The sequence below is a fragment of the Antedon mediterranea genome, chromosome 1 (genome assembly GCF_964355755.1).
Source record: "Antedon mediterranea chromosome 1, ecAntMedi1.1, whole genome shotgun sequence".
NCBI lineage: Eukaryota > Metazoa > Echinodermata > Crinoidea > Comatulida > Antedonidae > Antedon > Antedon mediterranea.
Genome location: NC_092670.1, coordinates 34,958,050 through 34,971,472, shown reverse-complemented (window position 1 = coordinate 34,971,472; position 13,423 = coordinate 34,958,050). Strand labels below are relative to the sequence as shown.

The window sequence follows — 13,423 nt, the reverse complement described above, 5'->3', positions numbered from 1 at the left end:
TTTGCCCTCAGAGTATTGTCCAGGTCCAGGAGGTAGTTGTTCTTACGGGGAGGGGGGGGGGGGTGGTAATTGTCCGGGGGGTTGTTGTCCGGGGGTAATTGTCCCTAGGGGGTAATTGTCCAGGGGGTAGTTGTCCTAAGGGGGTTGTTGTCCTAAGGGGGTTGTTGTCCTAAGGGGGTAGTTGTCCGGTGGGTATTTGTCCGGGGGGTAGTTGTCCTAAAGGGGTAGTTGTCCTAAGGGGGTAGTGGTCCAGGTGGTGGTTGTCCGGGGGGTAGTTTTCCGGGGGGTAAATGTCCAGGGGGTGAATATCCGGATACGGTTTTGGTTTTGAATGATCACAAACTCCAGGGTGTCTCTGTAGATGGAGTTTTGGTGTGAAAGGGTATTATCGACAAAGTTTGATTGCAGTCCTATAATATCATATTGCTTTGTTCTTTCCAGCTGTTGGCTTAGTCGAAAAACTGGAATGATATGGACATTTGTGTTACCAGCCATTGTCATTGTTTTGGTAAAGTTATAGTATACATACATGAATAATATTATGAAATCGGTTTTTGCGTGTTGTTTTTTTTAAATAATTAATTAACTGAACTAAAGTTTATGTATTAAAATCAAATAAATTATTACAGAGCATTGCATGGATGGCTTGATCATGCATATTCATTTTTACAGATAAACACAGTTATCATGTATGTTGTCGTAAGAACAATATACCGACGATCTAGAAGAGTGGTGGGGAAGTCAATGACACAAAGCAACAAGTTGAAGCAATTCAGGTATTTAAAGCTGATTTTAGTTGTTTAGGCATTACTGGCGTTTCCTAGTTTTAGACGTCAATACTCCTTCCTTTTACACCGCCAACAGCAAAAATGCGGAGTTGATCTACAATTGTGTAACCTGAGTCGTACTCGGGACGCAGAAAAGCGGGAATGTTGGTCGGTGTAAAAAGTTATTCGGGTCGCTGAACCACCCGGGTAAGTTGTGCGAAATTTATTCATCATCAACACGTGTCTAGTTGGTTGGTTGTGAAAGACTAAAAAAGAAGAATGTTTTATATTTTCAGAAAGGCTGCAAGAGGTACTATCATGCTGCTGCCCCTCATGGGTACCACGTGGCTTATTGGACCGTTTGCTATTGGTTCTAACGCTAAGTTTGTTGAATATATTTTCAACATTCTGAATGGTTGTCAAGGACTTTTTATATTTCTTATATACTGTGTGTTTGACAATGAGGTAAGCGGTTTTCTTTTTTAAATTGTATTTTTTCCAATTCATAGTTGAATGGAACTGTTCTTATAACCGCTATTTCAATTTCCAATGGCAGAAATCACTATTTTCTACGCCGCCTAATGTAGCATGTTATCACATTGAAACCCTTAAAGTCGAAGTTCCATAAAGCCGATTTTCCACTAGGCGAATTTGTTCGCGCGAATCGAAAGCGTCATGCTATGCGCATGCGTATTCGAGTTTCTGTCTGTCATACTCCCTTCTTCGACGAATTCCAGTTCCTTTGATTTTTCGCTTCAGCGAAATTTACTAGTTCGAATTGTTTCTACTTTTTGTGCAGCGAAATATTGCGGAGCTCAGGAAATGAATATGACGCTTTCATGAGCACTCATGCGAATCGAAATGCTCAGCAACCACGCGAGGAACATGAACGTCGCAGCTATTCGCTCATCGTGTAGTGGAAAGAGAGTAGGCGATTTTTTCTCTTTGAAACGTTGGATTCGCGCGAACAATTTCGCCTTGAAAGCGCCAGCTTATACGCAAATGCGTATTCATGATTACATCTCTCAAATCACTATCTACGCATGCGTATATAATCTTACGCTTTGATTCGCGCGAACAAATTCGCCTTGTGGTGGAATCGCTTTTAAAGCACCACGCATTGAGAACTGACATGATGATAAAGCTAGTTTTGTAATTCATATTTAAATCTCTTCAGATGAAGGAATGTTTTCAACAACGTTTCAAGTCTAATCGAGTAACTACCGAAACAGATATGACGTAAGGTGAAATTCGCTTCAAATATTATAGCGCCCTCATTTTGCAACCGATTATGCAGAGCCATTGTGAATTACGACATTCAGTTCATTTGATTATGACCGTTCAGCGCCCTGAAGTTGACGTTTTTTTTTTAATGATATGTAAATTTTGGGCCTAGTGCACGTTGGAGCGTTGCCTTGAATGGAGAAAAATGATGACTTATATTTATTAGAATTATTTAAATTAATGATAATTGTTTAACCGTAAAATGTGTATTTACCGTACCGTACCGCCGCCGTATTTCTTCTTATACACGTAACGCACAGTCGGTTCGCTTATACATCTAACGCATGGTCTGTAGTCACATTTTATTTAATGTTGTAGCCATATGTACCACGCCTATTTTACACATCGCACAATAATGGCTGTTTATGTGTAATACTATTCGTTTCACGACGTACCACGTGACTACGCGCAATCAGAAACATTTTAGTATATTGACACGTAATCGCACGGCAAGTCGTGAAAATAATTTATACGTCATTACTTTTAACCGATAACTGTTTAGCACTTCTTCGGAAGTTTTTTAAATATTAAAACCATACAGATTTTCTAGTGAAAACTCACTTGGGAAATTCCCTATGTTGGATTTAATTTGTAACTCGTCTAAAAGCAAGTTCTGCCTTCAATTTTTTTCAATTGGGACCATAATACTTTCTAGGTTTTCTAATTAAATTTGTGGAAATTAAAATGTAAAGGTCGTAATATTTTTGTAATGAGGTTATTGCTTAGCACCACTTCGTCCGGTCACGTACACTGATAATGTTATGTGTTGACATTGAGTATTGTTCAACGGAACTGACATCACGCTTAGACGAGAACTGATAAAATCCCAATGATATTTTATATAGCAAGGACAAGGCGCAACGCAAGTAACTTGACCAATCACAAGCGATGGATTTCGAACAGTCGCTTGTCATTGGTCAACTCGCTTGCGTTGCTTACGTCCATCTCGCTGGAAAAATCCTCTAATTTGGCATTACCGTAACTTGGCATCAACTGGTTCTGTGTCCAGTTAGAGGGAAAATGGAAAAATCAGCACTGTGGTCATGTTACAAGAGTTGTCAAACAATATAGATTATCTGATAAAAATCCTAGAAAGTAGGAAACATTTTGCCATTTTCCCCCTGACTGAATAGTTGTCTTTTGAGCATGCAACATCTGCACAATAGAACTTCACCCTTAGGACACCCCTATTCAGGGGAAAGTAAAGAGGTTCCCGCGTCTGTGTTGGGCCATTACTTGGCCCATGGTTTCCTTTCTTTTGTTTAAATTGATAAATAAAAAGAGATCAAGGTGTTTTTAAGATACGGCCAATCCAGATTACATGACTGTATGGAATTTATCCTCCTAGGGGTTATACCACCATGGAAGTGTGGTTTCACTAATATTAATAAGGGATATAGAGATATACTATATAGTAGTACTGTCATAGGCCTAATGTGTTTTAACGTTTGGATTTTGACCTGGTTTCTGATTGTCCTAGTAAAGGATGAGTTTATTTAATGTTACGTTTGCACCAGCTTGTTGGTAATAAAACACGACTATATGTATCAGCAGTATATGTGATTATTTTGAAATAATTTCAGTTGGACTAATATTACTTTCGAAGCAACAAAAAAAGAACAATTTCTCTTCTAGTATACTATTACTAGAAAAGTGCAAGTGGGTGCTGCTGCGACCCAATCATGGCCTATTAATGCCCAGCTTAATGTAGTTTTGATGACGCAGGGTCTGCCTAAAAACACAAACCGAATGTCTATACTAGTAGAACGCTTCTCATTGCAACAACAAAAAACTCTCACTGACAGTACACAATCGTGGACTACAATAATTGATTTCATCCGCAAAGAGCAAAAGACGTAAACTTGACATAGGTCGTCTTAGGCCAGCTTTTTGTAGACAAACTACGACCTTGACATGACATGCAACAAATCAGGACAGAATATGAATATGAATAGCTGCTGCCGGCCAAGTAGGGTAATCAATGTTGTAGTCTACGTTCTTTTTCGACTTAATATTAGTAAAAGATAAATATTTTGGCACATACGGCGTTTCATACATATAATGCCTGAGCTTACAAACACATTTTATTTTCCATTTTTTTGGTAAACTAACATAAAAAAATGACAAATTAGATACAGATTTGGGCTATCAATTCTGACGTTGCAAAGGTATATTTTATAAGAAAAAACCACGAACGACACAATCGTGTACTGTATACGTAGGAGGCCTAACAACTCAGTAAAAATCTCAAATTTGTTACGTGGGAATTGAGACAGTTTATGAACCAAAATAGTGTCAAAAGATCAGGCAGTATTATTGTCCCCAACGGTAAACTACAGACGCAAAATAGATTCTTTTGAAATAACACACGTTCTGTTCAAACAATCGTTAAATTTGGTTAAAAGATTAAAAACATGATTTATTGTTGAAATATCTAGGGAATGTTTTAATAAAAGAATAGGCCTATAGCACAGTCTACGCGATCACTCTGAATATGCGATGGCACTTTAATATAATATAAAAATGTATATTACATCAACATCAGAAAGGTAACCAAGTGTAACGTCAATATGTTGTAAAATAATTCCTCTATTTTTGAAATATTATGTGACATAAAATGACATAAAAAAAATTAAAGAAAACAAAAATTTCAGGAGGACAATATATCTTTAAAACTGTTACGTCAACAAGCGAGCGGTGTTTTTTGGTAAGAAATCTTTCTTGTTTACGGTGTATGATAGTCTGTTTTGATTTGAGAAGCGGTCGGAAAACTTGTCGGAAATTGTATTTGTGCTTGTTTACCGTGCAATTGGAAACCATGTTTCCTTGTTATAACGTAATTAACGCCTGTCGTTATGGGCTCTCATAATTATTTACATATGCGTCACATCATTTTCTGATTGTTCATAACAAGTTTCTGTTTCATCATAATTCAATCACCGTGTTTTAAGATAAAGATCGCGGTTAAATTCAGAAAGAGGTATATGCCTACCCCTCCCCCTTTCTTCCTTTGGTGGTGGATATGCCTAACGACGCTCTGACAGAACCTATACTAAAAATTAAGCGGTAAGATAAAATGCTGTGGGCATAATAACTGGCCCAGTATGTGTTTTATATTTGTTAACTCTACCGCATACAAAAACGTAAGAGGACCTGCATTTGTTTATTTTCAGTATAGGCCTAACCAACTCTTATATTAGTGACGTCATCGCGGTTCATAATTTTTCATCTGTTGTATGCGCTGCAATATTGTAAACAATGCTATATTTAAATTAAACCCAAGACGTTTCTGCTTTATCAATCAAGTTTACCAAATTGTTGGGAGGGTTTATTAAATATAATAAATCCATAAAAGATTGTTAATCTCGAACTTAAAAAGGAAATTGCGGTGAGTCTGTTCGACTATTTGTGTAATCTTCGTGGTATGGACCTAAAAGGGACAAAGAAACTAAGGTATCATAAGCGATCATAATAATCGCCCCCAAAGTGTGCGGACCAGACACGCAGTCGGGAAGTTCCCTAATGACGTAGAATTTCCTTAAAATAGAATATTATATTGTATTATTGCATACAGTGTCCTACGCATTTCCTTCTTGTTATAGGATGTTGGTCGGTTGCGTCTTGTTTTCTTTATTGATAACAAACAACAAATAACTTCACAAAACAAAGATAGAGAAATTACATTTAGGCCTACGTTTGGAAATTCTGGTTCCGTTACGTCACTGCCCACTAATTTCATTTTAGCATTATTTTAACATCTTTGATTACAAGCAAGTTAATGTTTGTGTTTACGGAAATTAATTTATGGTATATACGTAGATTAAATTGCGAAAGCAGTAAAGTGTGCTTTGGGGAATAATGTAATATTGCTCAGTTATTACGTGTTTTCAGTTAATAAAAAGTCAAATGAAATTAGGCCTAGAGGTATTATAAACTGATTTTTGGTATAGTGTTTTACACGGGTTTTTTTTTTCTTCATCATATTTATTTAATTTTACCTCATTCAAAAACGTAAGAAGATCTGCATTTGTTTATTTACAGAGTACAGTATACCCAACTCTCTTTTTAGTGACGTCATCGTGGTTCATCATTTTCCCATCCTTTTTTACACCCTTTTTCGCTCAGAGTAACTGTTTCATTTTTGTTTAACTCTAACGCATACAAAAACGTAAGCTCTGCATTTGTTTATTTACAGTATTTTTAGTGACGTCATCGTGGTTCATCCTTTTTCCATCTATTCTTTTACACCTGTTTTCGCGCAGAGTTATTGTTTTAAAGACACGTATCCTAATTACATTTTTAAATGGTCATACATTACAATTCCATGGTTTATCCGTGGTTTTAATAAGTATGCCATTACGAATCTCATTAGTAACTGTTAATTCAAGGAAACGTGTGACATTCCAAAGATGCCGAGAATTTGATGATGTTATTAATTCCGCTAAACATTCCTAAACATCGATCATTACAATTACTTTATCATTCACATTAATGACTTAATAGACCACTGATGATAAAGACCGGTGGTTGAATAAAAACCTCCTTCTTTTGCAGTTTCTGAATGGAGGAGAACAAAGTAGTGGCCTAATAAGATCCCCTAGTAGAACTACTTTTCGTTCTTCTTTGTTCCTCTCACCACTACTCTCTTAAATACTTTGAGTTGAGGGTGTGAGGAGGGGGCACAACGGTTATAAAAACAATTCATTTTATTTTAGAAAGTAGTATTTATTCGAGCTCCTGTGAATATGTTCCGGCAAGCTCTCATAGTCATATATATCATGGTAGCTCCAAAATGTTGGAGAACATGGTGTAAATGGTTCTTCTGCTCTTTTTTTGTTTGTTATCTTATAAGATATTTTATGGATCATTTTTGTGTGTAAAGCGTTTAGAAACATCGTAAACGCTATAATATAAGAATACCATTATTGTTGTTGCTGTTGTTGTTGCTGCTGTGGCTTTTCTTTGGTGGATAGGCATTTCCACATTTTATTAATCTACATCTGACTAATTAACTTATAGCTCCCTGACGCAAAAGCTACTTCAAAATAGTTTATCATAAACTAATGTAGTTCGACTTGTATTTACCGTAGTACCTCGTAACACATTATTTTCTATGACTCATGCGAATGACTAATACGACTTATGAAAAGGTATTGAAATTAATGTCACATTTGATGATAAAAAATATAAATGGAGACAAAAGACAGTATTGTAACATTAATAATTGTTTGTCTGCCACACGCGCGCTTCTCAACATAATGACCCATTGATGATGATGTATATCACAATGTTTCATTATTTTGTCGATATAATACGTTTTGTTATTTGTATAACACACCCATCTAGACGTGCACATTAATCAGAAAGAGTTTTGAAGAAATCGATCACGCTATTATAAAGTCGTTATAAACTTGGGAGTGGCGGTTTCCTCGTAAAATTAAAAATGATGATTATGAAAAAAAATGCAATGCAACTGATCGTCTGGTTGGGAATTCTTGTCTGAAACTTAAGCTCTGTCTACACTATTAAACTAGTTTGACAAAAAGTGTTATGTGCCCAAATATGGTAGTGATATGCCCATGTAAGGGCCACAATGGAAATAAGTTTGACCTTTGGTTACTTTTTTGTGTTACCCTGAATTCATTCTTTGTATTTTTTTTATGTTGTGTTATTTTATGAATTCGAATAAAGAAATGAAATGAAAAATACTTTTCATATTGCATTTGTAAGAGGATGCGATTGTGTTCTGCAGACAAAATTCATTTGTTTTGTGTATAACCATGAATTGTTGCTAAATCCTCAGTGCAACTAGTGGTGGGGGATTGTGTGTGGGAGGGGGGGGCGGAGGGGGTCAACATTGTCACGTGTCTTATCTTCAAACAACCTCCCCCTCACCCCCACTATTGTAATACATGTTCAAATATGTTTATAGCGCCTGTTACAACCGTTAATGTAGAAAACGCCAGCTTATGTCGAAACAACCGTTAATGTAGAACAATCCACCGCTTATGTAGTAAAACCTCCAGCTTATGTAGAAACACCAACAGCTTATGTAGTAAATAAAAACCAACACCAGCTAATGTAGAAACGGTCACCAGCTTATGTAGTAACGAAAAATGCCTCCCAGCTTATGTAGTTACTATCGCCAGCTAATGTAGAAAATGTTACATATTTTACAAAAATGTCTAAATCATGTGCAAATGCATCGATCTTTACTTAGCTATCAGTCTTTCCACCTCTCGTAAGCAACCAACTTTCTAAGGGATCACCTCCTCTCATAAGGGACCGCTTCTAATAATCGACCACTGCACCTCTCGTAAGCGACCACCTCTCGTAAATGACCACCTTTTTTAAGGCACCACGACATATTTCTCTCTATTAAAGGACCGCTTCTCAATTGAATTGCCCACCTCTATTGAACTTCCACCGTTTCTGTTAAGGGACCACTTCTTATAATCGACCACCTCTCGTAATTGATCACCTTCTCTCACAAGGAACCGCTTTCCATAATCGATCACCTCTCGTAAGCGACCATCTCTCTTAACGACCACACCTCTCGTAAATGACCACCTCTTTTAAGGGACCACGACCTCTTTCTCTCTATTAAAGGACCGCTTCTCATAATCGACTATCTCTTAATGTGGTTGCTTACGAGAGGTGGTCAATGATGAGAAGCGGCCCCTTAACAGAGACGGTGGTCGTTCCATAGAGGTAGTCACTTTCCAGAGCTCGATGTGACGGACAAAGTCGGTTATGAGAAGCGGTCCTTAAATAGAGGTGGTAGTCCTTTAAAAGAGGTCGTCACTGACAAGTGGTGTGGTCGTTGAGGTGGTCGCTTACGGGAGATGGTTAATGATGAGAAGTGGCACCTGAACAGAGACGGCGGTCGTTCAATAGAGGTAGTAACTTTCCAGAGGTCGATGTAACGGGTGAAGGTCGATTATGAGAAGCGGTCCTTAAATAGAGGAGGTGCTGGCTTTTTAAAAGAGGTCGCCACTGACGAGTGGTGTGGTCGTTAAGGTGGTCGCTTACGAGATATGGTCGATAATTAGAAGCAGTCTCTAACAGAGAAAGTGGTCCTTTAAAAGAGGTCGTCACTTACGAGAGGTGGGGTCGTTAAGAGAGGTGGTCTTTTAAAACAGTTGTCACTGACGATTATGAGAAGCGGTCCTTTAATAGAGAGAAAGAGGTCGTGGTCCCTTAAAAGAGGTGGTCACTTACGAGAGGTGTGGTCGTTAAGAGAGGTGGTCACTTACGAGAGATGGTCAACTATGAGAAGTGGTCCCTTATGAGAGGAGGTGATCCCTTACGAGAGGTGGTCGATTATGAGAAGCGGTCCCTTAACAGAGATGGTAGCTTACGATGTGTGGTCGTTTTAGAAAGTTGGTTGCTTACGAGAGGTGGAAAGACTGATAGCTAAGTTAATATCGATGCATTTGCACATGATTTAGACATTTTTGTAAAATATATAACATTTTCTACATTAGCTGGCGATAGTAACTGGTACTGGTACTGGTACTGGTTCAAATAACCGTCTCACAGAGACATCTGGTAGCCATTGACTTGAAGTTGGCATTTGGATGTGTTACTTTTAAATGTAGGCCTACAGTATGAGAGTGACTACTACCAAATTACACAGTCACAAAACAACTTATAAAACAGTTCATATATACAGTTAAAACATTGCTGGGAATTACAAATTTCTGTTGAAGCAGGCTCTAATGAAGTTGCATCTAGTAAGTTGACTTTGTTGTACAACTCTATCAAGTACTGATGGTATCTTCCGACCTCTTCGTTTACTTTGTGTTGTGTGAAAAGTAAGAATTTTTGTAGGATCTTCATTTTCTTTTCTAATTACATGTCCGATCCAGTTGAATTGTTGCTTGTAGACATATTCTTCTAGCGGTTGACAGCCAGTAATTTTGTAGAGATCGTCATTATCAATTACGTAACGCCAGTCTATATAGTTTTCATCTGTTTCTTCATCTGAGGATATGTCTACATGGTTTGGTGGGCAGACTCTTTGAAAGCCATTCACTAGCATTCGTCTTAGGAAGGTTTTGTATGTTGTGCTAAGTTTGGACATTTCACTTCCTGTTGCCCTCCAAGCATGGCAACCATAGGTGAGTCTACTCCTAACTAGACCATTAAGAAACATCATTCTTGTTTGTAGGTGGATCGTTCTGTTGGTAAGCAATGCCCTATTCTCTGCAAATGCTCCTTTGGCTGAATTGATTCTGTATTTTACTTCTTGATCTCCAATATGAACATCATTGTAGGTAGCCCATACACCAAGGTATCTAAAGTGTGTTACGTTGTTAATGTGTACGCCGCCAATTTGTATGATGCATCTTGGGTATTCTTCAACTTCCTCTTTCCAGTTCCATATAATGGTTTCTGTTTTGGGGGCACTAATTCTTAGGCCAAATTCCAGACAAACTTTATTCAAGATGTTCACAATGGTTTGCAGTTCTTCTTGTGACCAGGAGCTTACAGCAAAGTCGTCAGCATAGCCACTTTCAAAGTCGTCATAGATGCCCCTTGATGGTGCTTTACATCTTTGAGCACGATTTGTAGCTTCAATAGGAATTAGGTATTGTATCATTAGGCCATCCAAACTAGCATCTTTACAGCGTTGTTTGAACACTCTAATAACGTAATCAAAATATTGGTTAAACATGCTGGTACTCTCAATACCACCCTGTCGCACCCCAGAAGATGTTTCGAACTTATCATCACTCGGATCGTCGTCAGCAAGGTATGCTTTCGTTGAGCTGTACAGTGATTGTATAATGTCAATCATAGTAGTAGACTGGTTTAAGTGAAACCTATTACGAACGCTTAGGAAAAGAAGATTACGATTCACATGGTCGAATGCTGCTGTTAAATCAATGAAGCATGTATAGAGTTTGCGATTTGAGCGATACGCAATTTCCTGGATCTGCTTGATTACATATATAGCATCATTGCACCCTCTGTTGGACCTGAATCCAAACTGTGTGCGTAGAAGTTGACTTTCATAAAAGATGGAAAAACGTGAAAGAATGATAACCATAAGTATCTTTGAAAATGTAGACCCAATTGATATTCCTCTATACATTGATGGATCAAGTGGACTGCCTTTTTTTTTCCAAATGGTTGTTAATTTGGACAGTCCCCAATCACTTGGTACTTCTTTCGTTCTCCAAATTTCCTCAAACAGTCTATGTACATGGTCGACGAATACTGGGTTCTCTGTGGCGACTTGCAACATTTCAGAAGCGACATCTAGGGTAGCTTTGCGACCTTTTAGATGTCCGATTGCATCAATAATTTCTTTCTTGGACGGAGGTTCATTGTCCATCTCAAATTCTGGTTGTCTCAGGTTGATAATATATTCTGGAGGTATGCTAATTTCATCTGGGATTTTAAGGCTAGATTGGTCTGGATTAAAGTGATCTTTAAAGTGTTCACGTAATCCAGGACATTTTATAGGCTTTGGTGCTTTTCTTATAACATCACCGTGCTCCTTAGCTTTTCTCCATAAATCAAATATTTTTCTATTTTGGTGGGCTTCATTTAACTTGCTTGCTTCTTCATACAAATATTCATTCCGTAGTTCCTTCACCCTTATCTTAATTGCTTTCTGCATAGCCTTGATCTCCTCTTCTTTGTAGGTAACTATGCTTTTGTTAATATTCTTTCTTTCTTTTATAAGCTGTTGTAGTCTTTCATCACCATCCCAGGGATGAGCATTTTGGTTTCTTGTTTTCTTCGGGACTTCTTCAACTGCCTTATTTAGCACTGTCATAAGTGTTGTATAGCGCTCAGTTGATGTAGTGGTTGTTGTCTTTTCAGGAGAAGTAATTTTATTAATTTCTTCTTCTATCTTTGTTTTAACATTATTTCTTACTTCTCGATCTTTAAGTTTACTCATGTTGGCTCTCTTGCTCTGTTTTTTCTTTTTATGCTTCTTCCACCTGGCTGCTTTGTTGGCTGGTGTTGTCATATTACTCACAAGGATTCTATGATCCGACGAAAGATAATAGTTGTTATAGACTCTTGTGTCAGTAACATACTTCCTCAACCAGTGATCACATATGTTGTAATCTAGTATTTTCTTTGTAACACCATCGTTGCTATGCCAAGTGATCCGATGAACGTTTGGATGGTCAAACCAGGTGTTCAGTATGCATAGCTTGAAGTCAGAGCAGTAGTTGATGAGTCTTGTGCCATTGTCGTTACTAATGTCATCTGTGTCTTGAAATCTATGTAGGTTTCCATCAAAGAGTGATTTTCTGGTTGTTATTGTTGATGTTGCATTAAAGTCTCCCATCAGTAAGAGTTTTGTGTTGTTCTCGACTCTTGTTACTTTGGAGAGTTTTGCATAGAAAATATCCTTTGATGATTCTGAACCGGATTCCGTAGGAGAGTACGCAGACACAATTCTTAATTTACAATTTTTTATTGTGACGTCTATTGCCATTAGACGTTCATAAACATAATAAACATTAGACACTTTGATATGGGGTGACTGTTTGATGGCAATAGCAACCCCATACATCTTTTTGATTTTCAGTCCAGTCCAGTATACATTGTAGCCCTCATGTGAGATTGCACCGGTACCAATCCGTCTCACTTCCTGCATACACACGATGTCAAGGTTTGCTGCTTTAATTTGAATGAGGGTTTCATGTAGTAAGAAGTCATCTGAGCAGGTATTAACATTATTCTGTCCTGCTCGCCAATGAAAATATTTTGCAGGCTTTTTTTTCCTAACTGCTTCTTGTACTTTCTTGTTTATGTTAGAAAGGTTTTTAGAATCTATATCTTTATTACTCTTTGTGTGAAATTTTGACTTGCGTCCACCACGGGTACCTCTATAATGGAAAATTCCCAAGTCTTTCAAAACACTTCCAACCGCAGTAGTAATTTTTCCAGCATATTGTCTCAGGTTAAGTAGCTTTGAGTAGCTATAGTTATAGGTCAACATAGTTGACTACATAAGCTGGGAGGCAATTTTCGTTACTACATAAGCTGTTGACCGTTTCTACATTAGCTGGTGTTGGTTTTTATTTACTACATAAGCTGTTGGTGTTTCTACATAAGCTGGAGGTTTTACTACATAAGCGGTGGATTGTTCTACATTAACGGTTGTTTCGACATAAGCTGGCGTTTTCTACATTAACGGTTGTAACAGCGCCGGATTCCTTCGTATCTTTTTCGAGTGAAATTATATGATTCCCTCCTGACTGACAATTAAAAAGTTTGCCGTAGGCTTACTGGTGGAATATAACATTTACTAGATTGAATATTGGAGTTGCGGCTGAGACGTAACTAGTTGACATGTAATTGTAACGATATAACCCTTTTCCTGAAAGAACTTGCACCCA

General features: G+C 37.7%; 2 protein-coding genes across 2 annotated transcripts; one reads left to right on the top strand and one right to left on the bottom strand.

Annotated features, from left to right (window-relative positions):
• The first annotated feature begins 362 nt into the window (after window positions 1–362).
• LOC140049529 (adhesion G-protein coupled receptor D1-like) lies at window positions 363–3,676 on the top strand. The gene is made up of 4 exons (XM_072094431.1): window positions 363–508; window positions 673–776; window positions 1,064–1,232; window positions 1,945–3,676. Exons 1-4 carry the CDS (start codon window positions 467–469, stop codon window positions 2,008–2,010), a joined length of 381 nt encoding a protein of 126 aa, XP_071950532.1. The 5' UTR covers window positions 363–466; the 3' UTR covers window positions 2,011–3,676.
• Window positions 3,677–6,358: 2,682 nt separating this feature from the next.
• Window positions 6,359–13,023, bottom strand: LOC140044523 (uncharacterized). The gene is made up of 2 exons (XM_072089069.1): window positions 9,910–13,023; window positions 6,359–6,502 (listed from the first exon to the last, which is right to left on the bottom strand). The coding sequence occupies exons 1-2, from the start codon at window positions 13,021–13,023 to the stop codon at window positions 6,359–6,361; spliced, it is 3,258 nt and encodes a 1,085-aa protein (XP_071945170.1).
• Between the last annotated feature and the right edge of the window lie 400 nt (window positions 13,024–13,423).

Coding starts and splice junctions, on each gene's coding strand:
- LOC140049529 (XM_072094431.1), top strand. CDS start 467: ATGATATGGACATTTGTGTTACCAGCCATTGTCATTGTTTTG. Junction 777..1,063: donor AACAAGTTGAAGCAATTCAG/GTATTTAAAGCT, acceptor TTATATTTTCAG/AAAGGCTGCAAGAGGTACTA. Junction 1,233..1,944: donor ACTGTGTGTTTGACAATGAG/GTAAGCGGTTTT, acceptor AAATCTCTTCAG/ATGAAGGAATGTTTTCAACA.
- LOC140044523 (XM_072089069.1), bottom strand. CDS start 13,023: ATGTTGACCTATAACTATAGCTACTCAAAGCTACTTAACCTGAGACAA. Junction 6,503..9,909: donor AATTCAACTGGATCGGACAT/GTAATTAGAAAA, acceptor ATCGATGTTTAG/GAATGTTTAGCGGAATTAAT.